The 26,396-nt window shown below is 38.0% G+C and overlaps 9 protein-coding genes and 1 non-coding gene across 10 annotated transcripts; 6 read left to right on the forward strand and 4 right to left on the reverse strand.

The window, feature by feature from the left end:
* Nucleotides 1-2,274: 2,274 nt before the first annotated feature.
* On the forward strand, nt 2,275-3,840 carry LOC106311184 (gibberellin 3-beta-dioxygenase 1-like). The gene is made up of 2 exons (XM_013748406.1): nt 2,275-2,808; nt 3,255-3,840. Exons 1-2 carry the CDS (start codon nt 2,318-2,320, stop codon nt 3,838-3,840), a joined length of 1,077 nt encoding a protein of 358 aa, XP_013603860.1. The 5' UTR covers nt 2,275-2,317.
* A 2,882-nt stretch (nt 3,841-6,722) lies between these two features.
* Nucleotides 6,723-8,916, forward strand: LOC106312109 (L-type lectin-domain containing receptor kinase S.1). Its single transcript, XM_013749497.1, has one exon. It carries the CDS (start codon nt 6,816-6,818, stop codon nt 8,799-8,801), a length of 1,986 nt encoding a protein of 661 aa, XP_013604951.1. The 5' UTR covers nt 6,723-6,815; the 3' UTR covers nt 8,802-8,916.
* A 1,654-nt stretch (nt 8,917-10,570) lies between these two features.
* On the reverse strand, nt 10,571-12,556 carry LOC106310307 (serine-threonine kinase receptor-associated protein-like). The gene is made up of 7 exons (XM_013747541.1): nt 12,303-12,556; nt 12,046-12,181; nt 11,757-11,838; nt 11,444-11,619; nt 11,230-11,367; nt 11,011-11,150; nt 10,571-10,943 (listed from the first exon to the last, which is right to left on the reverse strand). The coding sequence occupies exons 1-7, from the start codon at nt 12,403-12,405 to the stop codon at nt 10,708-10,710; spliced, it is 1,011 nt and encodes a 336-aa protein (XP_013602995.1). The 5' UTR covers nt 12,406-12,556; the 3' UTR covers nt 10,571-10,707.
* Nucleotides 12,557-13,107: 551 nt separating this feature from the next.
* On the forward strand, nt 13,108-13,178 carry TRNAW-CCA. The gene has a single exon. It is a non-coding gene; the product is annotated as a tRNA-Trp (tRNA).
* Nucleotides 13,179-13,486: 308 nt separating this feature from the next.
* LOC106308258 lies at nt 13,487-15,241 on the reverse strand. Its single transcript, XM_013745406.1, has 2 exons — nt 15,123-15,241; nt 13,487-14,544 (listed from the first exon to the last, which is right to left on the reverse strand). Exon 2 carries the CDS (start codon nt 14,534-14,536, stop codon nt 13,796-13,798), a length of 741 nt encoding a protein of 246 aa, XP_013600860.1. The 5' UTR covers nt 14,537-14,544; nt 15,123-15,241; the 3' UTR covers nt 13,487-13,795.
* A 1,702-nt stretch (nt 15,242-16,943) lies between these two features.
* On the forward strand, nt 16,944-18,291 carry LOC106309331 (WD repeat-containing protein 43-like). Its single transcript, XM_013746367.1, has 6 exons — nt 16,944-16,986; nt 17,090-17,337; nt 17,412-17,494; nt 17,589-17,700; nt 17,816-17,878; nt 18,118-18,291. Exons 1-6 carry the CDS (start codon nt 16,944-16,946, stop codon nt 18,289-18,291), a joined length of 723 nt encoding a protein of 240 aa, XP_013601821.1.
* Nucleotides 18,292-19,440: 1,149 nt separating this feature from the next.
* LOC106309332 (agamous-like MADS-box protein AGL61) lies at nt 19,441-19,974 on the reverse strand. Its single transcript, XM_013746368.1, has one exon. It carries the CDS (start codon nt 19,972-19,974, stop codon nt 19,441-19,443), a length of 534 nt encoding a protein of 177 aa, XP_013601822.1.
* Nucleotides 19,975-21,129: 1,155 nt separating this feature from the next.
* LOC106307411 (uncharacterized protein At1g15400-like) lies at nt 21,130-21,889 on the forward strand. Its single transcript, XM_013744366.1, has one exon. The coding sequence runs from the start codon at nt 21,235-21,237 to the stop codon at nt 21,658-21,660; it is 426 nt and encodes a 141-aa protein (XP_013599820.1). The 5' UTR covers nt 21,130-21,234; the 3' UTR covers nt 21,661-21,889.
* Nucleotides 21,890-21,958: 69 nt separating this feature from the next.
* LOC106307410 (peptide deformylase 1A, chloroplastic/mitochondrial-like) lies at nt 21,959-23,046 on the reverse strand. Its single transcript, XM_013744365.1, has 3 exons — nt 22,631-23,046; nt 22,463-22,552; nt 21,959-22,395 (listed from the first exon to the last, which is right to left on the reverse strand). Exons 1-3 carry the CDS (start codon nt 23,000-23,002, stop codon nt 22,087-22,089), a joined length of 771 nt encoding a protein of 256 aa, XP_013599819.1. The 5' UTR covers nt 23,003-23,046; the 3' UTR covers nt 21,959-22,086.
* Nucleotides 23,047-25,033: 1,987 nt separating this feature from the next.
* LOC106311246 lies at nt 25,034-25,435 on the forward strand. Its single transcript, XM_013748457.1, has one exon. It carries the CDS (start codon nt 25,122-25,124, stop codon nt 25,350-25,352), a length of 231 nt encoding a protein of 76 aa, XP_013603911.1. The 5' UTR covers nt 25,034-25,121; the 3' UTR covers nt 25,353-25,435.
* The last annotated feature ends 961 nt before the right edge of the window (nt 25,436-26,396 follow it).

Genomic DNA, 26,396 nt, shown 5'->3' on the forward strand with positions numbered 1-26,396 from the left:
TTTTTAAATTCTAAATTATCAATTTTTTCCTGAAATTAAATAAAGAATTATAAAAATTGTTTTTTTTTAATTAAAAAAGGAATACCGACGGATACAGTTATCCGTCGGAATTTCTACATATTTCCGATGGAATAAAGTCGTCGGTTTTATCTTCAGTTACCGACGGAATGCCTTCGTCGGTATTTTCTGAAAATTCCGACGAATTCTCTTTGTCGGTATTCTCTATAAATACCGACGGATATGTGTCGTCGGAAATTTTAGAAAAAAACCGACGGAATATGTTCGTCGGTATTTTCCGACGAAATATGTTCGTCGGTATTTACCGACGAATTTCCGACGAATATCAGTATACCGACGAGATGATACCGACAGACATTTTTCGTCGGTATTCCATCGGTATGCGACTTTCCCGACGAGATTATGACGGATTTGTCCATCGGTATCGCGCAGTTTTCTTGTAGTGATTGGAGAGGGATTATCATTACTGCCTAACACTATATATATGTATGTTCCAGAGAATACTATGATATATGGTTCGTATATTTATGTACATAGTATCGAAGGTCACATTTGCAATCTAGATTGATCGACGTTATCAGAAAAAACATAACTTTGTCATTGAGTAAGAAGCCAAAAACAGTAGAGGCTTAAATAGGTTGTGAAAAGGTAAGTGGTGCTACGAGAGTAAGCAAATCTGGTCACTTCACTTTTAATTGTATCACTCTTCACAAATTGACATTTGACTCTACGAAAAAGACAATTATGTTCTTTCCAGAAAGAAATGTAAATATTTATAATATAGACAATTATGTTTTTCCAATAAAGATTAAAATTATTATTTTGTTGTCACAATGTCGATAACCATTTTTTGTTAATTTTGATTCATTTGGATAAGGATCAAAAACAACACATGGTGATGTCGAAGGTACAATACATATTCAACTAAAATATATTTAACAATCTATAATAGTTAGCGGTTAACAAAAAATTACCATGTGTCAACACAGAGTTTAAGAATGGGATGGAGAAGAAAACATTTGTCGTTGCCACAACTCTTAACTAGAAATCGAAACACCGAAAATCTTTACAGAACTGAATCAACTTTCGGCTTCTTTAAATCTAAGGGTATTTTTAATTTCCATTGGATTCTCAAAATACATATACGTATATATAAATATTATTCTTTAATTATAAATATTTTAAAACGACGAAAAATCTAAACGAAAATATCTAATTTCTTATTTGAAAACTACATTTCACCATTTTATAAAATTATATCAATATGTTTGATTTTTTCATACATTTTATTTAATCAAACATGGTTTGGAGCAAGAGAAATGAAAACTATTTGTCCTATATTTCATTTGTTTTCTACATCAAAATATTATTTTTTAAAAGTATATTAAATGAGAAGATCTATCAATTTTTTTCTTGGATAGAAATTTAAAGAAAGATAAACTATGTATTTTGTTATTTGCTGCACTTATATGTTTTTTGTAGAGGACACCATTGTCCCTTTCTATTTTTTGTTCCTTCTTTTGTCCGAGCCAAAAACACTTCTCTTTATGTCTCCTTTTTTTACAATTACATTTCAATCACTATTTTGACCACAACCGCAGGCAATAAACAAAAAATAAAAATTATACTTGTGTATATAACTTACTTAATATTTGATTTAAAAGAAATTTATACTGTTCAATCTTCGATAATCAATAAATTGTTTGATATACTTAATTATTCCAGTGACCAAAGAGTAACCACCAAATCAACAAAAACAAGTTAGAGCAAAATAATTAGACAAACAAAAAACAAATGTAGCTCATTCTTTCTTTGGCATGATTTGTCTAGCCTCTACACAGTTATCGTTTTATAACTAATAATGTTTAACTTCAAGATATGAAAGAATGTATTGTCAAAATAAATAAAAAAGATATGAAAGAATATACCTATCATAATACCACCACTTCAATTTGGATTATATATATATAGTTTGACAACCCATCATGCGTATTTATCTCATCTTGCATAGATCAAATAACATATAATCTAATATTTTTCTTACAACAGAAGGAAATGGCGGGACCTCCATAATTTTTCTAGAGGTTTGGTTTGTTCGTATTGTATTAATCGAATAAACTAGTCGAATAACACAACGCGAATGAACCAAAACAAGAGCTTAAACATATGTTTTTGCCTCCTCTTGATCTTGGCTCTACCACTATAAATAAACCGCTCCAACAATAGCTTTAAGAAAAAGACACAAAACATCTATCGAATTAATAATTTACAAACTACATTTTTTTCTTGCAAGAACAAGATGCCTACAGTGTTAACAGATGTCTTTAGAGGCCATCCCATTCACCTCCCACACACTCACCAACCTGACTTCACATCCCTTAGTGAGCTCCCGGATTCTTACACGTGGACCTCCAAAGACGATCCCCTCTTCACCGCTCCTCCTTCCCCTCCGGGCGCCGGTGAAAGCATACCTCTCATTGATCTGAATCACCCCGACGCGGCCAACCAAATCGGCCGTGCATGTAGAACGTGGGGTGCGTTCCAGATAGCAAACCACGGCGTGCCTTTGGAACTTCTCCAAGACATTGAGTTTCTCACCGGTAGTCTTTTTCAGCTACCAGTCCAGCGCAAGCTTAAGGCGGCTCGGTCAGATGCAGGTTTCTCTGGCTACGGCGTCGCTCGTATCTCATCTTTCTTTAATAAGAAAATGTGGTCCGAAGGCTTCACCATCACCGGTTCCCCTCTCAATGATTTCCGTAAACTTTGGCCCCAACTTCACCTTAACTACTGGTACACACATATTCTTTCTCAAGAAAAAAAAAAACTACTGGTACATATCTCTATATGTCTGCTTATAGTTATATAATTATATTATGTATAGTGCCGTCATATTTCTTCGAAAAATATTAACAGTATATATGTTTTAAAATTATAGATCCTAAATTTAGAAATATAAATCACTTGTTTAAAAAAAATTATACTCTAATATATTTGAAAAACAATTTAAGAAAAAAAACTAGGTTATGTTCGGCTCAATTTACATATGCTAAAGACGGCCATGATAGTGTACTATACATTGGTTGAATAATAACATGGGAACATGAATAACAGATGCAACCGATAATTTCATGTCGTGAACTTGATTTTTGTTTGTTTTCTTGTTTATTTAAAAGATCGTACAAATTTTACATCTGTACTAATTAAAGCATAATATTCGTTCTCTTTTTAATTAACAGCGACATCGTTGAACAGTACGAGGAACAAATGCAAAAGTTGGCATCGAAGTTGATGTGGCTATCACTGAATTCACTTGGCGTCAGCGAAGAAGACATTAAATGGGCCAGGGTCAGTTCAGATTTAAACTGGGCCCAATCTGCCCTCCAGCTAAACCACTACCCGGTTTGTCCTGAACCCGATCGGACTATGGGTCTAGCACCCCATACCGACTCCACCCTCTTGACCATACTCTACCAGAACAATACCGCCGGTCTCCAAGTATTTCGTGATGATCTTGGTTGGGTCACCGTGCCACCGGTTCCTGGCTCGCTCGTGGTCAATGTTGGTGATCTTTTCCATATTCTATCCAACGGTTTGTTTAAAAGCGTGATTCACCGTGCTCGGGTTAACCAAACCAGATCCCGGTTATCCGTAGCTTTCCTTTGGGGTCCACGGTCCGATACAAAGATATCACCTGTACGAAAACTGGTTAGTCCTGATGAATCGCCTTTATATCGATCGGTCACATGGGCAGAGTATCTCCGAACAAAAGCAACCCACTTCAATAAGGCTCTTTCAATGATTAGAAATCACAGAGAGAAATAATAGTTCATGAGATCATATAATAATATTTGTGATATGCTAGTTAGTTTGATTAATACAAATTGTTGTAAATTATTTATCATTGTTTGTCTTAATTTTATTTGCACTGTATTCCACACAAAAATCTGGCATTTATCGAATCGTCTAAAAAAATAAAATTTGCAATTATGCAATGAGGGTCCCAAGAAATTATATGACTGAAACGCTAAAGATAGAGTATTTTATACTTACATTAAAGACAAACTACACGGTGTTTGTTCAGGCTTCTACACAATTCAGCTTGTTTGATTGCTATCTGACAGATTGTCTGAAAAAAATGAAAGATCACACCCTTTTTTTTTCCACTGATAACTGATATATTAATTATAAATATAAACATACAAAATCCAAAGGAAAGGTAGCCCAAGGCTTTAACAAAAAAACACCAAGCCCAATATTGGCCCAAACAACATTAGAGTCCACGTTCTTAACACGTGTAGCAACAAGACACGGAGAAGACACGTGCTAGTCACATCTCCACGATGTTCACCGACCCATCCACGCGTCGCCATCGTCCACCACTTTCACCGCCATGCGAAATCTACGCCGGTGAGTTCACCGGCAATTCACCATAGCCACCGTCTCCCACCGGAATCTCTCGGGAGCACGAACCTCCCTCATCTATTCCGACTTCAGACTTCTTCACCATACCAAACAGAGCATTTTTCCACAGGAAACCACCAGGATGTCAACCCCAACCACCGAAAAAACCCACCTCCAACGACTGTATTGGACGTATTGGGCTTCATCGGCTACGCCACCGAGTTTCAAAGAGCATCCATCGATTATAATCGAGATCTCATCCAAACCTGTTAACGTTTCATCATAGCAATAAACTTCAATCACGATCGATCCACCAATCAAACTCTTACTATCCTTCCGGGAAGGAAAACAAACGACGAAAGAACAGAAGACAAACACGACACCAAAATCGGATGATTCAACCTTGAAGGTCGCAAACCACCGAAGTCATAGCCGGCTACACCGTGTCGAGGAGACCACCGTGTACTAGAAACTATGTTACAGGTCAAGAAGGGAGAAGATATGAGAGAACCACCACGAGTTTTCTTTCTCTCTCAACGTTCTTAAGAGAGAAGGGAGAGACTCTACCATTCCCTCCACTATGAAAGATCACACCTAATATGATCATATGTCCAAACCTAAAAAAAAAATGACCAAAATAAATACAATCTTATTCTTATCCTACTTCTAGATATATTATGTCATGATGTGTACATCATAATATGCCCATCTTTATGGAAATTTTCGTGTTGAATTGTCACTGATTAGAAAATAGATAAACATTTTGGTGTATTGGAGACTTGAAATAAAAGTGATCTAGAACTTTTTGATCTTCATTACCAAAACTACAAAATAATAGTAGTAAATAAAAGAAGTAAGAGTAGATATTAAGGCAATCTCACCGGAGATTCTATAAAAGTATCTGAAGTTCAAAACATTAAAAAGTATAAAATTTAAAAATTATCACTATGTAGCCGGTCTAACTAGTTTACATGATTGACCGTAATAGATGATCGATCCACTTCTTTGTATTAGTCGAAAGGTATTCCAAACTCGGTTCAATCAGTGTAATATGCTTTCGTGCAAGGTCACTTTTTTTTTATCTAAATGCGTTTTTCCGAGACCGGATAGCCGATAAGGCATATCAAAAAAAAAGGTATAAGAAATTGTAAAAAGGTGGTGAGAGAAGCAAATGACATTCTCATCCCATAAACTAAAAAAAACACACTCTCGTGTGATGTGTTGCATGTTACTAGTCCATCTTACTTTTATGATTTTAAATTATCAATTAAATTATGTTAAATTTATTAATATTTCATTTATGAGATGCTTTGTTTGAGATAATGTACATGCTTTGGCTGAGATAATAATGTACATGCTCTTAGTGAACGAAAAAGGGTTTAAACGAAGTAAACACACTATAGTTTTAGATTAGTGATATGTAGGCAATACACACACTATTGGTTCCGAAGACAACATAAAGCAGATTTGTGGGGTGCCATAAATCATAATAGGCCTTGATCATGGTACGGTGAGCCTAGAGACGAATCTCCAATGTTTTGTAGATCCTTCATGGTGAAAGGGCTCGTACGCTAAAGGATGGTCGTTGTCCACCTCTTTTTCTGGTGTTGATATATATCATCCCTTCTTGAAACGAGAAGAGACCAAATGAATACCTCACTTCCACGCTCTCTATCTCCACCTTGTGGTAAACACGCCTTGATTCTATCGTTTCTCCACCCGTTGATGATTTATTTAACTAAGAAAAAAAGAATTAAGTTAGCAAAAAAAAAAAAAAAAAAAAAAAATTAGGAGGCAACCCATTATTTTTAAATTTTAACTTTAGAATTTTAAGAATCTTTAGGATTTAAAAAAAAAAAAAAAAAAAAGAATTAGAAATATATAAAGGTTGTGTTGTTTAAAATATGTGATATTCATCCAAGAAATTAAAACTAAATTTACTTGAATATTTACGTAACTGTTTTTGTTGGTCGTCGAGTAATTGAGAAATATTATTGTTTACCTTTGTACGAAAAAATGTTGAACTCAGTCATGTGTTCAGCTTGTATAAGATGCTTTTCTTGGTCAGCATCAATTTTAATTCATTTACACTAGCGGGCTACTATATGGCCCAAAGACCCGACCCACTCAATTTAATTAATTTTTTTTCATTTCCGAACAGCCTGGGATCTAATTGGTCGGAAACGGGTTTGACGTTTCCCAATTTCTTCTCAACTGTGCAAAATGTACACTTTTGACTTTTCTTAAGCCGCCGACGTTGACCACCTTCGCATTTTTTCTTTTCTTTGACCACATTCACTTATTATTGTTGAATTTGGTAAACAGATAAGAAGAACATCGACGGTCTTCTCTACGCTTTCCCTTTCCAAAAATATCCACACCGGGAAACTCTACAGATGCGGCGGCAATGGCGGCGGCCACAGTGGTCACCACCACCACCCCTACTCCTCTTCATCCTCACCGTCACCACTCTCCTCCCTTCCTCATCCTCCATAGATTTCCTCTACAACAACTTCACCTCCGCGGCAAACATGACCGACCTCATCCTCATCCAAGACTCCCGCGTCGAATCCACCGTCATCCGCCTCATCAACGAGTCCAACCAATTCTCCTTAGGCCGCGTTTTCCACCCGCAGAAGCTCTCAATTATACCCGATCCGACCCGAAACCCCACCCGGATCTCCTCTTTCTCCACCTCCTTCGTCTTCTCCATCCTCCCGGATATCTCCACAAGCCCTGGCTTCGGCCTCTGCTTTGTCCTCTTGAACTCCACATCTCCTCCCGGCGCTATCGCCAGCCAAAACTTCGGTCTCTTCCCCGATATGCCCTCCCGAGTGCCCGCTCCTCTCATCGCCGTCGAGTTCGACACCGGTTTAAACTCTGAAGTCAACGACATCGACGGGAACCATATAGGAATCGACCTTAACAGCATCTTGTCCGTTAAAGAGCAAACCGCCGGTTACTATGATTCTGTTAACGGAAGCTTTGTCCCCGTTAACATGCGTAACGGACAGAACATCCACGCTTGGATCGACTTCGATGGTCCGAACTTCGAGATCAACGTTACCATCGCTCCGGCCGGTTTGCGTCGACCTCGCCGACCTACTCTCACTTACCGTGATCCGGTTATCGCGAACTATGTTTCGGCGGATATGTTTGTTGGATTCTCTGCTTCCAAGACTAATTGGGTTGAAGTTCGGAGGATCCTCGCTTGGAGCTTGAGTGACACCGGAGCTCCTCGAGAGATCAACACGACGGGCCTGCCAGTGTTCTTTCTTGATTCTCCGTCGTCCTCTCTCTCAACCGGAGCAATCGTCGGGATCGTCGTTGGATGTGTTGTCTTTATATGTTTACTTGGTTTAGGAGGTTACTTTATCTGGTGGAAGCTGATAAGAGAGGAGGAAGAAGAAGAAGAGGCTGAGGAGTGGGAGCTTGAGTTCTGGCCTCACCGTTTCAGCTACGAAGATCTCTCCGCCGCCACGGACTCTTTCTCCAACGACCGTCTCCTCGGATCCGGCGGGTTCGGTAAAGTCTACAGAGGAGTCTTGTCGAACAGCAACGAGGTCGCTGTGAAGTGCGTGAACCATGACTCGAAGCAAGGGCTGAGAGAGTTCATGGCGGAGATCGAGAGTATGGGACGTCTCCAGCATAAGAATCTTGTTCAGATGCGAGGCTGGTGTCGCCGGAAAAACGAGCTCATGCTTGTGTATGATTACATGCCTAACGGGAGCTTGAACCAGTGGATATTCGACAACCCTAAAGAGCCAATGCCGTGGCGGCTAAGGCGGCAGGTGATCAACGACGTGGCGGAAGGGCTTAACTATCTCCACCACGGTTGGGAGCAAGTTGTCATCCACAGAGATATTAAATCGAGCAACATTCTTTTGGATTCCGGCATGCGTGGGAGGCTAGGGGACTTTGGTCTGGCGAAGCTGTACGAGCACGGTGGAGCTCCCAACACGACTCGTGTGGTGGGGACGCTTGGGTACTTAGCGCCAGAGCTAGCGTCTGCTTCGTCTCCTACAGAGGCGAGCGACGTGTACAGCTTTGGTGTTGTGGTGCTTGAGGTTGCGTGTGGGAGGAGACCGATTGAGTACGCGGAGGAGGAAGATATGGTGCTTGTGGATTGGGTTAGGGATTTGTATGGTGAAGGAGTGGTGGTTAGTGCTGCTGATGAGAGAGTGAGGGCAGAGTGTGATACGGTTGATGAGATTGAGTTGTTGCTTAAGTTAGGGCTGGCTTGTTGTCACCCTGATCCAGCTAAGCGACCTACTATGAGAGAGATCGTATCGCTCTTGATTGGCTCGCCACAGGAGGATTTGTTGACCGGACTCACGCCGGTAGCTGCTGCTGATACCGCCTCTCCCTCTGCACTGGCCTGAGTAGCTTTTGTTGTTTTTGTGTTGTGTTTTGTTGTGCGGAAGATGTGTAAAGATGAAGACTGATTATTTAAACTCCAAATTTACATGTTGATATTATTCAAAGACTATTTAGATAGTAGACCTGGCCAGTGTTGTGTTACATTCAAGGCCGATCCTAGGTAAAACATTCGTTTTAGTCTCTAGACCTTAAAAATAATATACATAGATCCAATAACTTCTGAATTGTAATTTTTTATTAAAATGTTTACCTTCAAATGTTTACGATCCCCATGACTGGCCGTGCACCTAAGCTATCTCCCCCTTTGGAACATTCTTTTTGGTTGAATCAAACAACATTAGGCCTTTTTTTTGAGGAAATAATTAAACAAGAAAGAATGAATGTTGAAGAGAAAAGGACGGTCTAGATCAAAATACTTAGTTTGTGTGGAAACTTGGAGATCACGACAAGACTTATCCAACGCAATGGGTTCGATGTACACAGCCGTTCTCTTCCTCGGCTTACAGAACGCAGCTTCAGTGCAGCCAGTCGTCAACGTCGAGCGGACAGTCTTTTACCGAGAACAAGCCGCGGGAATGTACTCCACCATGCCGTATGCTTTCGCTCAGGTGTTCATCGAGATGCCATACGTCCTCGTGCAAGCGGTGGTGTACGGTCTCGTAGTGTATGCGATGATAGGGTTCGAGTGGACGGCTGCCAAGTTCTTCTGGTACCTCTTTGTTATGTACGGATCGTTTTTGACTTTCACCTTCTACGGTATGATGGCTGTGGCCATGACGCCTAACCACCACATCGCCTCCGTCGTCTCCTCCTCTTTTTACGGCATCTGGAATCTCTTCTCCGGCTTCCTCATCCCTCGTCCTGTAAGCACACCAAAATTTGAAAATGCAGTTATTTATAACTATTAAATATTTCAAAATTAGGCCTTCAACTTATTTTAGTTTTCAATTTAGACCCTCAACATTTGTTTTGGATTAAAAACAGAGTATGCCAGCATAGTGGAAAAACCGTTATATAACTGTTATAACTATTAAATATTTCAAAATCAGACCTCAAACTTATTTTATTATTGAGTTTTGACCCTGAACATTTGTTTTGGATTTATAAACAGAGTAGGCCGGTATGGTGAGAGTGGTACTACTGGCTCTGTCCTGTTTCATGGACATTCTATGGACTAATCACATCACAGTTCAGTGATATTACGCAACCAATGGCGGATGGTACGAGTGTGAAGCAGTTTATTAGAGTCTTCTATGGATTCAGAGAAGGTTTCTTGGGAGTTGTGGCCGCCATAACGTCATCTTCCCTTTGGCATTTGCTATCATATTTGCTGTTGGAATCAAGACTTTCAATTTCCAAAAGCGATGAACAGTTTTTACTTCTTTATTATTTGAAATGCATATGCTTAGCATTCTATCTCCTGTAACACAATAAAAAGTCATTTTTTGTAATGATATATTAATAAAAGGATCAACAACACATAACAACATCAATGGATTAGATTGAATCTCTAGCTAATGTTACATACCGAACAATTCCTATAGTGCACGTACATCAATGTGTTACAAACTTTAAATCAATTCTGCTTTCAGTTAATGGTGGTTATGAGAAATGTTCAAAATGGCAAATAATAAGTGGAAGATCACATACTCATTTTTTTTCTGGAAAACAGTTTGAGATCCTCCAATTATTTTTGAACCTCACCTTTAAGGTACAAACTACAAAGTTTCTTGTCAAACTATGGATTAGAGTCAAATAGAGAGAAGACTCATTGTCAAATAATATGTTCGTTTTATTTTGTCAGAGAGTCAATTAAAAGAAAAAAAAACTCTCTGTCACATCTTACAGGTGATGCAAAAAAACAACTATGAATCTATATGTGGTATTATCATAAGCTAAACCGATGTTTCATTTAGCAGCTTCTGTGGCTTTCTCAGTGATACGCAGACTTTCAGCTTTACGCACAACTTCCTCTGCCACAAGCTTCACGTGACCGCTCAGATTGTTGCTCTCCTTCTCCTCATGGTTCACTGTATTCACCTCCCATATTCTCACCGTCCCGTCTTCTGAGCCTGACGTGTATGAATCACCTCCTGGCGCATACCTCACGCAGTGCACTGGTCCGTGATGACCCTTGTTACACCCTGCATTCACCGGATTTGTCTTAAAAAAGGTTACTACACACAGATTCCTAAAATGAAAGAAACTTACCAATCTCTTCTCCGGTCTGGAAATCAAACCTGTGTACCCACATATCTTCTCCTCCGGCAATGAAAGTGTTCCCGTTTTTCGGTTCCAAGGATGCTGATTCAACGTTGCAAGGCATCTCATAGCTCTTCACCAATCCAAAACTGGGAAGGGCATGACAAAAGCTCTAGCTTAAAGAAGACAAAGAGAAAACCAAAAAACTGTATGCCTTGAGAAACTTACTTATTGGCGTCCCAAAACTTAACACTAGATCCATCAGCAGTAGTTATGTATTTCCCATCCTGACTTACTTCAGCACTTGTAACTGGGAACTTGGTTTCTAATGTTTGAACAATCTTGTCGCTTCTTATGTCCCATAACCTACAGATGACATATAGAATGATGAGACCAGGAATATACTAAATGACTTGAGTCTAAACCCAGGAGCGAGACATACCTAATGTCACCGGTGTCTGTGCAAGAGCTTAAGATAGTATTATCACTATGAAGCCATTCAACGGTTCTGATAGAACCAGGAGGAGTTCCTACTTCTTTTGGAGGCGCGTCTGGCCGATTCATATCGAATATCCGAAGAATTTTCTCCATTCCACCAGTCAGAAAACGGTGAGTGTCCTAAAGTATGCATTAAGAACCAAAAATAAACACCAATGACTCCCACAAGATATATTTAGAGAATCTCATCACTGAGAACACAATGGCAAGGTGGTCGAATCACTCGCTGCTGAAAAAAAAAAGAAACAAGAGCTGACCTGTGAGAAGGCACATGCACGAACAATGTGCTTGTGTTCAAAGGAGTGCAACTCATTTCCAGTCAATGCATTCCATATCTTCCTGAAACGTGTTATAATCACAAAACAAACAGTCTTAATCCCTGGGACGTTACCTGTTCCCATCAAACTCGCTCAACCATTTCTCTCACAAAACATAATCTTCCTCATAAAGGTTCAAGCTTTAAGCAAACAACGCATTCACCAATGGATACAAGAATAAAACTGGTTAACTACAATCTTGAAACGCAGCAAGAAAGAAAGAACATACGCAGTGAAATCAGCAGAGGCAGAGGCAGCACGCATAGCATGTTTATCAAGGCTACAACTCCAAACTGCTCCTTTGTGTCCTTCAAAAGTCCCTATCCAATCACCTGTCTCCCCATTCCTCAACATCGGGACCGAATCTAAACACATCAAAACGTCACCCAAACTCATAACCCTAAATCTCTCTCAATCAGATCAGCAAACAAGAAAAGATGATCTTGAATCAAATCTGGGACAGAGAAATGAAAAAAAAGATCGTACCTTTGCTGGCGCTAATGAGAAAGAACCCGTCTGGAGTAATCGGGCTGTACGCCACATCGACGACGGGACGAGAATGCCCGTGACAAACTAATGGAACCCCCATCGTTGAGGATCGAAATCGGAGTGTGATTGATCGGTGCGAATGTACGTGAGAGCTGCCACGAAAGTCCCCCCTTGAAGAGGATCACACCTTTTGTATATAATTGGAAAGAGAGAAGGAAATGATAAAAAGGAGCAAACTTTTTATAATTTTTTCTATGTGGGCAGAGAAGAACGCGCGGAGACGACGATGGTAGTTACGCTCAGAGACATGAAACGTTTCGTAATTTACGAGTAAGGGCTTTTGTTTAATACTATTTTCTATATGGCCCCGTTATTTCAAAGTAACTCCTTTATCAGTCCGAATTTAACAATAGTTGTGATAATGTCCCATAGAAACTAAATTGGCAATTCGCTCTCCCAAGAGTTCGTGAGAACTTCAATCAACCTTATTCAACGGTTATATACATAAATATTACATAACTTCACAATCGAAGACCTATTTTTTTTTACACCATATAGTTATTGTTTGTAAATCAAAACATCAGATGATATGAACCAAGAGGAACTCAGCTTCGAGATGTTTTTGGCAGTAGTACAGAAAATGTTACAAAAATATACCAATATCTCTTTGTCTTCTTGTCCTCTTCACTAAATAGCAAATACTGAAAACTTCTACTAAAATGTACGAGCCTCTTCATTTTGCTGCGTGTAAACACTAAGTTAAACTTGACAATATTAATATTAATGATGAACATAGCACCAAGGATCCGTGGCGCAATGGTAGCGCGTCTGACTCCAGATCAGAAGGTTGCGTGTTCGATCACGTCGGGTTCAAACCCCCGAATGTTGGTCCTTCCATTTTTTTAACCTTTTTCATCCCTCAAAAACTTCAAAATCCTAAATATTACCCATTAGTCTTTACCCCTTGCCAGTTTGACATGTTTATACAAGCCCATGGACCTGCATACTGCGCGAATTTTTTCAATTTTTTTTGAATAAAATTATGTTTTCTGTTCCAAAGAGTCATTGATTATGTTTTCCGTACATCACCGGACGGAACTATTTGTTGTCACCGGAAACTTTCATCTTCCTCCCCGGGGAAACGCTTTTTGATATATAAGAGAGCCTTGAATGCAAAAACAAAAACGAGCTCAGAAGAACTTGAGCATTCTACAAGAATGCAAATTGCAAGTTTTGCAACCATGCAACAAAGTATGAAAACTATGAATGAATATTTTTGATTTAGACAGAATCTTGTGAATATGCGAAGATGAACTCACAGCTATGGAACAACACTTGACTAACTGAAACATAAATACAAACAGTGTAAGAATCATGCCTAGAACCAGAGCTGATGTCACTATATAAACCTAAACAGTGAGAGAGAACAGTATGTATAAAAATCAAAACTTGGATTGAATTCAACATACACTCGGCACTTGGAATAATCTTCACGGAGTCCATCTGGTACCATCGAACTCCAACCGGGGCACTGAAGTATTGGCATCACTTGCTTGACCACCCCTTACACCAATAAAAAGATTGTGCATGAAAGCATCAAAGTTAAGATCTATCAAGGGATGGTGATGCGGAAGCTGATAGAGAGATCTCTGTTCTGATTCCCATCTCTGACGAGCGTTGATCATCTCAATGAACTCCGCTCTCTCCAAATCATCCCACTTGCGTTTCTCCAAAGGGTCCACTTTCGGAGGCGTAGAACCCGGATGCTCAGCTTTCAAGTGTGTCTTGAGCTGAGAATAGCTCCCAGAGAAACCGCACTTGTCCATAGAACAGTACCTCGGTCTCGCATTCATGAATCTCCGCGCGGAGGTTGACTTCACCGTCCCGTGAACCTCTCCTCTGCAGTAGGGACAGCTAAGAGTCTTGACACTGCATCGGCTTGTGTTCTTGTTTCTGCGGAACTGCTTGAAGCAGTTGGAGTGACGCGCGCTAGTGTCGCACATGTAAGCACGGCATCCTTTGGAGAAGGAAGAGCATTGCAAGAGGACGGCATTGTGCGGCGGCTCCATGCAGATCACACACCTGACGTCCTCCCATTCGCTCACACTCTCTGAATCGAGAGGTGATGACTCGGCTTCTTTCTGTTTCTTGCTCCGACAAGAGCGTAGCGGGTAAGGCGATACCCTGTCTCTGTTGCTTGAAACCGGCAAAACACGTCTTTCCTTAAGCATCTCACACACTGAAAACAACACACAAAGAGTTAAACTTAAACTCATTACACATCTATTTCCAATATGTCTGAAGAGTAGAGAAAGCCAGAGAACATGAAGCTGTTTATGGTCAGATCGAACATAGACAAAGCCCTCAAACACCAAACCAAAGCAGTTACATTCGAATAGATACAACACAAAACCCCAATCAATGCATATTCAATGAGAATCCAGGAGACAGAACACGAGCTTAGTCCTAGTGATCGCTGAACGTTGCATTACAATCAACATATGATAAACCGACAAGCAAGAGAAGATGATGTTTTTCAACTCGATTCAATTAAATTTTGGAGCTATTCACTTATCACAATTACAAACAGTTGTAGACTTCTCAATCATCTGAATCAACGGATAAACAATCAATTCGATTTCAAGCAGGAAACAGATCAATTCGATTGCAATTCAACGAGTATATGAATCAATTGAATCAAATACAAAACTGATTCCCAGAAATTTTCTGATCATATCCACAAACAGCTAAACGACATCGGATCAAGAGATTCGTCGAGGATAAATCAATCGCCGATAGAAAAGAATAAAATATTACCTGGCCGGAGAAACGAAAGAGGCTCTTATTGAAAGAGAGAGAGAAAGGAGTTTCGTATTGAAACGGTGAAGATGGAGAGAGACAATTAAAAGGTGCTCGTGCGTGAATGTGAATGTGAGATTGCATTTGCTGGTGGAGGAGGTCAGGGCTTTTATAGGCGCCGAGTGACGTGTTTTCGGAATGACGAAAATGCCCTGACCTCGTGGAAGTCCACCCTCTTCTACTTTCCTTTGCAATTTAACCATATTTGTCTTTTCCCCTTCCTTTGTCGTTGCTTTTCCTTTTCTGCGGCTTCTAAAATTTTTTTTTTCCGCCAAACATTCATTACACATCCTTCGAAAAACATAAGTTTATTATTTTAAATAAATGATAATCTTTTTTTTTTTTTTTCCGTTCGAATCTGTTAGAAAATGATTCAAACAAATTCAAAGATTCATTCAGCCACAACTAAAATAAAATCAGACATATTTTTTCCCTATATATCAAATAAATTCAAAGATTCTTACCAAACATAAATAAATTCAAAGATAATATATAAAGTTATGTGGGTTATCTCATATTTATTTTACATCAGTTGGGAATCCGTATAGATGTTAAATTAATTTTCATATTCAAACCAATTTACAGCACAAGTTTTATAGGTAAGCTTTACATGCGTTTTTACGTACATCTTTGAAAAAGATTACAACAAATCGTATAATAATTTGTGGATCTTTTTCAAATTCTAAAATATGTTTTAGTCTATATCAAAAACCATGTGTGCTTTATTCTTACTTATATTCTTAAGAAAATATTATGTTTCTTATTAAGTTGTGTGAAAAGTAATAAAATTTGTGATCACTCATCATTTATGTATATATATATATGCATATTGTCTTCCTCACTTGACGTATGTATATATACATAATATCTAACATTTTAAGTTATATAAGATTATCTTTTTTTTGAAGAAAGGTTTTAAAACTGAAGATATTCTAGGTATGAATGGTGGCCAGGGAACAGCGAAGAATAATGCATTCCCTAACGTTCCTAAAAAATATTACCATTCACAAGGAATAATTTTTTCGTTCTCATTCTCTACCATTCTTTTTTTGTAAAGAAATAAAAGTATTCCTGATTAAATTTGAGAAGGATCAACAATTCTTTTTCATTCATGCAATTTTACTTTTTTACGTTTGTTTTCTATTCTTTCCTCTTGTTTTCAGAATGATTCGAAAAAACATAAAGAAGATTATATAAGATTATCTTACATACGTGCAAATACATGCTGGTAGAAACATAAATACCATAAAACCAAAGAGATCCCAAATCTTGCCAAATTGCCACTTACACGCAGCCTGCATGATGTAGGTAGCGCAAGGAAGAATTAGCCTGTGTCAAAATCAAACGGCAGGCTTCAAATTATTATTAGAAATACTTATTCAGAAAATTTCTTAGGGAGACGTATTTTTTGTCGGCGCATCTTTCATTATATTTGAAAGCTCAAAGACATTACAACTGATGCTCACCGATTAAATCCCATTCATCACCATTTACAACCTTAATTTAATTCAGTAATTAGGGAGACGTCTAATTATTGAAGACATGTGACAATGCCTTCGTCATGTAATAAATCAAGGAAAAAGCATAGAGTTATACAAATATATCCGAACCTATTGCACCATAAACACAGCCCAACAATTGAGTTACGTCGGCCCAATTATCAAAAAGCAGTTCAACCCACCCAAATTTAAAATGACCCGACCCGTAGCTTTTAAATGTGAACTCTAAAACCCGCGTCGGCTCTCTTCCTCTTCCCGTTTCCAACGTCCATCGCCGACCATGGCCAAAGAGAAACCGAATCATATTCTCACCTCCGATGGAGGTTTGCTTCATTCTATCCTCCATGCCATCAACTGATTGCTCAAATTCACTTCTCATTTCTTTTAATTGCGGCTAGATTGTTGAGCACCTGCTTCAATTTATAGATGTAGGTGTTGATGAAGATAGAGATGGAGTGTTAGTAGACGACGCTCACAACGAGCCGACGTTAGGTGATAAACTCGATAGTAGTCTTAACTTATTAGGCCGATGGAAACTTAGCAGTAATAGTGATTCTGCTCCGGGAGATGATAAGCCTCCGACCGCAGCCTCAGTTAACGTTATGTTGAGACAAGCGTTGCACGCAGATGATCGGTCTCTTCTACTTGATTGCTTGTATAATAGAGATGAACAGGTTCGGTAGTTGTATGTTCTGTCTGTTTCTTTTTAATTTTTTTTTTTTCATTCTCGGTTACTTCTTCTGTACAGGTGATTGCTAACTCGGTTGCTAAGTTGAATTCAGCTGAAGTACTCGAGCTTCTAAACTATCTTCTGCCAATACTACAATCAAGGTGAGAGTTTAAGATTTTTTTTGCTGTGTGTGTATGTGTCTGTTGAAGCTGGTTTTAAAAGTGGTGATTTTTAATACTTTCTTGATTTTTGCAGGGGTGCGGTTTTAGCTTGTGCGGTTCCGTGGATAAAGTGTCTGTTACTTACTCATTCCAGTGGGATTATGTCTCAAGAGTCATCTTTGCTCGCATTAAACTCCATGTATCAGGTTAGGAACTGCTTGCCATGGCCGCTCTGCTAGTAAAACAGAAAGTTTGGGGTAGATCATATACCGTAGATGATGGATTGATATGTGTTTGATCGGCATTTGGTTGTGTGTGCAGCTCATTGAATCACGAGTGTCTACTCTTCACACAGCTGTAGAAGTTTCAAGCTGCTTGGACTTGGTATGTATTGTATTATCCTGATACGAAGAAGAATTTGATTTCAATGTGTAGCCTAGGGAGTAGAATTAGATTTGGTGTTTGATTCCACTGATCACTTTGGGAATTAAATCACGCAATGGAAGTCATTGATACGAGGATGAAATTTGTTTCAGTGTGTAGCCTAGCATTAGTTTTTGGTGTTTGATTCCATTGATCACCCTATGGAAGTCCTGATTCGTTGTTGATTGTTTTAAAGGTAGATTGTGGATGAAGAAGAAGAAGAAGAGGATGCAGGTCCCGTGATCTATGAGGCCAAGGACCGTGATGAAGAAGAAGGGGGAGGAACAGAGGAAGCAATGGAGACAGATGAAGAAGCAGACGAATCAGCTGATGGTGTCAATGATTTTGAAGATTTTGATGACATGAGCGACTGAGAAGACTTACTACAAACGGAAGAAAGTTTTGATTTGTGTGAGGCTGATTGATTGTTAGATGTAATGTTGTATCGATTAGACTTTTGTATTGAGAAAGAGTTTATGTTTTCATAAAAGAAAAAGAAGTTGACAGCGAATATGTAAATTGAGGCAGACCTTGCAAGTGCATACAAAGTTCCATAACAACAATCTAAAAGGTCTACTCGAATTTAATAATTCCCTCAATCAATCGGAATTCTCGGAGACGTGTCGGTGTGTTTGTAAGAGATGTGCAACAAAGAGATGATGATCTTCTGAAAATGCAGAAATAGCTTTAGGGTAGAACAACAAAGAAGCCAAGAACAATAGATTCATTAAGAACCAAGCTTTTATATACAAGTTTGATTCTAACATGTAAAATGCGATACACGTATGTATAACACCTTGTGCATTCTCAAAATTAACAGAGTCCAGATGAATGTGGTACTTTCTCAAAGACTCAAAGTGGAAACAAATGGTTAAGAAGAAGAAAAAATAAAAGAGATAGGCTGTAGTCCCCTTCTCTTTTGTCCCACATCGGTTTATTGACTCCATTTTGTGTTGTTTATATTAGTCCTCAATCAAACAATTGTACGTCGAGCTCAGTAGCGAGAGCTTGTGACCTATGTGGGGACAATAAGATGGTGGAACACTGGCCCGGGCCCACAGGTCGGATCTGTTGTGGCATGTTCTGGGCTGTGCCCGGTCCAAGCCGAGAGTGATCCGTGTGTGCTGAGCGAAGGCTTGGCTCAGGCGGTTCCTAAAGAGGAGGGCAATGCGTGAGGCTGGTTTCACAGAGCAGCGATCACCTCCCTCTCTCGACAGTGGACGGATAACAGCTCAAAGCCACTCAGATCCAGCATGGTCTGGTGGCTCGTACCCAGCTGAACCACCATCTTTTTTTGTTTTTACATATATTCCCATTAAAATCAACTACTTAATTATGAAAATTATTAACGCTCAACTCAGGTTATGTTTTATACGTTATGAAAGGCCACAAAACATTTAGTAAATGAGAAACAATATAACCAAAATTGAAAAAAGAGCAAGCATGTCCATAGCCAAAAAGCACTACTACCATCTATAACTGTAAATATCCTTCTTTCCTTTTTATCACAGTTTATATGTGACTCAGGAAGAAGCATGTACATAGCTTGAATTATAAATACAAGAAAAACCAGTAGACATTGGGTTCATGTAAGAAGGAGGAGGCACCACCATTGTGTTCCTCAGCTCCTCTAGCGCATATCTCATTTCCTGTAACTGAAGCAAACTCATTTCATCCACCGACCATTTAGCCATCTCACTCGCTTTCCTCATCTCCTCACCTTTCTTCTTCTCTTCCTCCACTTGGCTCAACACCAAACTCAACTCGCTCCTCGTTGCTGTGTTTTCCATCGGTTGACTTTGCTGCTGAAAAGAAGTATTGTTCCTGTATCGATCCAGCACGGAGTAGACGCTTGGATGGCCGAACGAGAAAGGCTTTTTGGCGAGTGAGAATACGATTATTGCGACCTCTACACCGCACAAAGTGCATAGCTCGCTAGCTTTCTTGAAGAGACCAGCTCTGCGTTTGGAGAATGCTACTTGCCTGTGGCTCTCTTTCTCTATCTTTGCCATCCGTATCCTTTGCCGTCCACTGCTTCCTTTTTTCTTTGAAGTCATTACTTCTTGAGACGTTAGAAGGATTGGTTTTTCATCCCTTTATCATATATAGAGTATTGATTGTGGTGTAGCATTATAATAAACTTGCATTCGTAACGTTACCCATTTTGTAATTACTTGATAATGAAATCTCAAGATTTGTGAGTTATAAAATCTCAATTTGTTAATGTTGTGATGTAAAGAGATTTAGCCATACATAATGGCCGTTGTTGACCGTTTATTTATCTTCCGATAGTTTGCTACATGTTATTAGTTTTCTTAGTTGATTTTGAGGAAAAAGAACATAAGAGCGTGAATTATTAGCTTCAATAAAACTATATATTACACGGTGAAGTTGCATGATTTACAAAATACCCCACTTTCACCTATCTGTATGTTTATTATTATTTTCATCTCAAATTTCAAACTAGAGATTTGGTATCTAATGAGTAATGACTAATGCCATCCTCACTTGCTCACCTAAATATATTTGGTCACTCAATGAAGGAGAAGATTTTATTATAAATTAAATCGTGTCCTATAAGTCAATTCCCGTGTTCGTTTCTACTTTCTAAGCTTAATTATTATCTAACCCACGCCACTTGATTATAAAACAATAGTAATAAAAATGTCTACGCCATTTGATTTTTAAAATAAAATAAAATAAAAACCCAACATATATATGATCTGAATATGTATTAAAGAGGATTATGTGGCATTGAGATTCCAAAGATTCATACACTTTTCTGATGAATCTTTGATACTCCGAAGAATTATATGATCATTCAATATTTGCATTTTAAAATTTTAAAATATTTTACATTTCATATATGTTAATTAGGTTTGGTTTTGAAGATTTATTTTATGTAAATGATTTTGTATAGTTGATTTTGAAATGAATAGTTTATAACTCTTTTTTTTGTCAGCGATTTTTTTATAATTCTATATTATCCTAGTTTGACTAAAAAGCAGTTTTTAATCATCCTGTAAAATTGTTATCGTTACTTTTGCTAATACATTAATTCTGATAACAGTGATACTAGTTGTTACGAAAAAAGCCAAATTCAAAACATCATCATCTTATCGATTCATCAAAGTAATAAATATTAGTAAAAATAGTGGACCGGCGTCAATTGATAAATAGTGAGGACAGAAATAAAAAGGGAAGAGAGTCTGAACACAATGATTGATTAATCACACTTATAAGCCTCATCACTTTTTAGTCTTTTAGCGCAAAAGAAGAAATCAAGGAGAGAGAGAGAGAGAGAGAGAGAGAGATCCATGGAGGGTCTTCAAAGATCAACCATCTCCTTCCGCCGTCAGGGATCTTCCGGCATAGTCTTCGACGACCGTGTCATCGCCGAGCTTAACAAACAAGCAACCGAGCAGAAAGACGAAAGTCAACGCGACGAACAGCCTAAGCCTATGTCTGAAGGCCCGGAGCAAGAGAAACCAATCGCCGGCGACGAGAAAGACAAGCTCAGGCCTATCAAAACCGGTGCACCGACAGCCGGAGGACTCGAGAGGAGTCGATCTAACGGCGGAGGAGCTCCACGTCACCACCGAACAACCGGAAGAGTGTCTCCCGCGGTGGATCCGCCGTCTCCGAGACTGTCCACGTGCGGTTGCTGCACTGCGTTTGGGAAGAAACCGCCGGGGAAGAAGAATAATCCGAGGAAGAAGCCACCGAAACGCAGATCAAGGTAGACATAAAACTAAAGAGATCATACATACTGTCTTTGAACCTCTCTTTGTGTGCTCTGATACGATCTTTAATTTTCATTTTTGAATTTCTCTGGTTAAAGCTTATAGATCGTAATACTTTGAATTTTATTTTTGATTGTAAAGTAGCTGTCTTTTTTTTTTCCTGTTTTCAGACAAATTTTTCATTTCTGTATATTTTTTATTTCTTGATCACCGCCGCATTTCACGCCTTCGCCGCCGTGTCTTGTCCACAACGGAGCGACACAACACATTTCCATTTAAAAGAAAAAAAAACTATAAATAGCTGTCTTAATGTGTGATATGTTCTGTCTTAAAATTAATAATACTGTCCGTAAAAGACATGAAGCTCACTCGAGAGTTTAAACATTACAAATTACATAATAAACTTCTGTCTGAAGAATCTGTCTGTCATTGAGGTCCGAGCTTAGGACAGCCTTCAGCTAGAGGCAAGTCCAAATTCTCAACTGTCCTAAAAGTGCGTGGTATCATCTTATCAACATAAAGATTACCATCCAAATGATCACACTCATGCTGCAGAATCCTCGCTTGCCAACCCGAAGCATTCACTTCAATCCGCTTCCCTCGACGGTCGTAGCCTGTCACTACCACTTCAAGGTGTCTCTCCACCACAGCTCTGAATCCATCAACACTCAGACATCCTTCAAAGAAGAGAGCTTTCTTGTCGCTACTCGCTTTAAGCTCCGGATTCACCATTACCTAACACGCAAAAAAAGTTAATTACTCTCACTAATTTTAACAACTTGAATGACTAAATCTTTATTACCATAAGATCAAAGGGACGTCTGTTTTGAGCAAAAGTCTCCTCCTTTGGTGCGTAACTGATATACTCTTTTGTATCTTCAAGAACAATGATCTGAATCATCACCAAGGAAACCGGTTTAATCATTAACATTTTGAAAAGGAGAAATGAAAAGAATTAGACTTTACTCACTCTTAAGGGGACACCGATCTGAGGAGCAGCAAGGCCAACTCCAGGAGCTAATCTCATTACTTTAACCATATCATCAATTATCTTCTGTATACGCTCCGACCCGATTTCATCCGGGTCAACTTCTCGGGCCTTCTCGTGCAGAACCGGATCTCCAGCTGCTACAATATCCGGTAAATCCACTTTCTTCTTATTGTCCCCAAGACCCAGTAGCCAACCGGCTTTGGTCTTCAAAGAGGATGAAGAGAAATGATAGAGGTTATGGTTCAACGAGAACGAGGTGTCGGGTCTTGAAACGGGGAATCGGGTTGAGCGACATGCGACGGCGGCGGAGACCGGGAGTAGACGAAGTGAGAATCTGAAAATGGTTGCCATAGCCGTCGCTTGGTCACAGGGAGTCTCACCGGGTCGTTTCTTGAGTTGAGATATGTCTCTTTGGGCCTGCTGACGTCTGCGGCTCCTTCAGCCCAGTATTTTTGAAGCCCAATGTTTGCATTTATCTCTAAACAAATGTCTAATTGCTAGTTTAGTCGTTTTTTTTTTTATGATTTTATGGGACGTTTCGTGACAAAAAAAAAATGATTTTATGGGACGATCATGTATGGGTTGAGACCACTTACTGGATGGATAAATTTAACTATGACGGTTCATTTACTAACTGTACAATGATCTCGAGCTTTGGTTGGCTTATTTGGGATTGAAGAGGAATAGGATCATGTCAAGCAGAGAACAGAACACCAACATGCAGTTGAAGCCCAATGTTGGCATTCAAAACTGATTACTTAATCTTAGAATCTAAAGATAAATCTAAATAATGTGGTATATTTTACTCAGCTTTATAAAAAGGTAACCAGTTTTGTAAGTTTAGAGTTTTTAAAATATATATTTTCCTCACTATCCTTTATTTTATTTTACATTAGTGATGTGATACGGAGCAATCCATTACAGCTCCACATCGTAATTGATAAGAAAATTGTAATAAACAAATATGTTAGGATAGCGCTAAAAATTTTTTTGTCGCAGATATAGATTCTAAGGATTAAAATGACCAAAATATTTATTTAAAGAGGTAAATATACATTTATACCCCTAGGTTAACTAATTTAAACCTTAGGATTTAGAGTTAAGGGGTAGAGATTTGAGATTGAGGTTTACAATTTTATAAAATAAAAAATAAATATTAAAAAATTGAAAATAAAAATTTTAAAAATAGTTTCAAAAAGTATTTTCGAATTACAAAAAAAAAATCAAAAAAAAAAATTAAAAAAAAGTTCGAATTTGAAAACATATAATCTAAAACTACTAATTTTTTTTATTATTATTATTTTATATATCTAGAGTATTATAATCCTTTTACCTATTAAATGAAATATTTTGGTCATTTTCCTAATCTATTTTTGTGACCAAAACTTGAAAATAGTATATTTAAGAGAATTGTCCATAAACAATTCGAAATGTAATTAGAAAATAACAACCTAAACTAGTGATTCAAATATTTTAACTATTGATGTGCTTAAAGAATGGATAGACGTTTGGGGGTAGCCAGTAACGTTCCAGCTGTCCAAAGTAAAGTTGTAAACATACATGCACGTACGTAGGCTTTGAGCCAATATAGTTTATTAATTATGGTACATGTTTGTAATTTGATTCAACGGATCTGCCTAAGATTTACTAGTTCAGTTTGGAGTTAAGTTAGACGCTAACTTTTTTTTTTTTAGTTAGATGCTAACTTAAGCCTTATGAGCTCTTCTTTGTTATTTTAATCGATCTTCTTGGTTAAAACAAGAAAAAAGCGGAAAAGGGTTACCGGAGCGGCGACAACAGTAAGAGGGGGAGGTGAGTTAAGGAAGCTGATCTCCGATGCTTAAGCCGTAATTCTTTCCGTGTAAACAACTTGGTATATAAAATGGTCAATCTTATCTAGTTTTTATTTGGAATCTTGCTTGCTTACTTGTTTCTCCATATTGATAAAGTCAAATTCAATAGTTAGGCAACATCTTTATATTTCGTCCATGCAGAAATCTTAGATTTGATTCTGTTTATATCCAAATTTTTATTTTTATTTTATTGCATGCCAATGTATTTTTTTCTTATATATCACAATTTGTTTTGTTGTAACATATATAGTAGAACCAAATTAGCTAATAACTTTTTGGGGTGAAATTCATAGTATAACTATGATCATTTGCAGAGAATACATTGAGTAGAATTAAAAAGACAGATAAAGTAGAGGCGGTGGTTTCAGGATGGTTCCTCAGCCTCCTAAGTCGCGTATGTAACTTGAGATTCAAGATTCTTTTTTTATTCCTTCAACATTCAAATATGGTTCCTGTATAGAGTAAAAAGTCTTATTGATTCCTTCAAATCTAATTCTGTTTTTCAATAAATTATAAAAATTCCCCTATAAATACATAGGTTTCGGAGCATCCTAAATATCACAAACAATTCACCCTAAATCAAAACCAGGAAACACAAACACTCCTACATATCAATCATGCTGAACAACAACAACAAGAAGAACAATCTGAAGATGAGTTCGGCTCAAGAAAGTGGTAATGGTACTACTAACATCGTTATTACAGAGACGAGGAATAATAAGAAGGTAGAGAGGAAGGCATCCATGGACGTGGACAAGTGCGCGGAAGCTTTCATCACAAACTTCAGAAAGCAGCTTCTTCTCCAGCGTCTCGAATCCATCGAAAACATGCTCTCCCGTGGCCTATAATACTATTTATCAATACACACTTCTATGTATATTTTACTACTTATGTATTATTTCTTTCTTTTATATATATGCGCTAGCTGACTCCGAACGTCTAGTATGCATATTGTTACTAGTTGGTAAAAATATTTTATGTCATTTATTATTTTACTTGTCTGGTGTGAATTCGGGTAAATAACTCGATAAATCTAAAGCCAAGAGAGCATTCCAAATTGAGGCGAATAACTTCTGAATATGATTCTCTTATTAGATTTGTGAAACACTCCATAAGACCCCAATTAAAAGCCCCCTATAACCTAAAAGTTCGATACTACGATACAAATAGCTATACTGTAATATTTTGTTTTCTTAGATGTACTGTACCTTTCGGCATGCATGTGTTTATTTTGGTAGATCCATCACAAGTACATCTATCACACAAAAAAATCTCATTTTAGAATCGGATATATATTACACCACAAGTGTTGTGTGATTGTTAGGAACCAACTAAAACAATATACGTAAGCAGTATTCTCTTTGGTGGTCATATGATTTTCCCTCTGTTCTTAAATGATTAATTTTTATGTTTTACATATATTAATAAAACATATCAAAAGTTGATTATAAACACATCATTTTTTTTTCTATTTAGCTATTTTCCATCAACTTAAACCAATAGTATTTGAATAAATACAATAATATTTTTTGAATTTACAATTTATCATTATTAACTATTAAATTTGCACAAAAAAGATTAAAACATATATCTTTTTGAAATAATTTTACTTTTGAAATTTAAAACATACTATTATTTACTATTAAAAATACATAAAAATATAAAACATATATTTTCCTCTTGTTCCCAGAATGTTCACGAGTCGGACCATGATCATTTCCTCTAGGGGAATCACATTCACTGATTCACGTAGGTCTCTTATTCATTACATCCAAAAACAAACACACCCAATGTGGGACACACGACAACAACATAAACCAACTAAAACAATATATATAACACTAATTCCCTTGGTGGTTATATCATATAAAGAGAATGATAATTCCCCTGGG

The sequence above is a fragment of the Brassica oleracea genome, chromosome C8 (genome assembly GCF_000695525.1).
Source record: "Brassica oleracea var. oleracea cultivar TO1000 chromosome C8, BOL, whole genome shotgun sequence".
NCBI lineage: Eukaryota > Viridiplantae > Streptophyta > Magnoliopsida > Brassicales > Brassicaceae > Brassica > Brassica oleracea.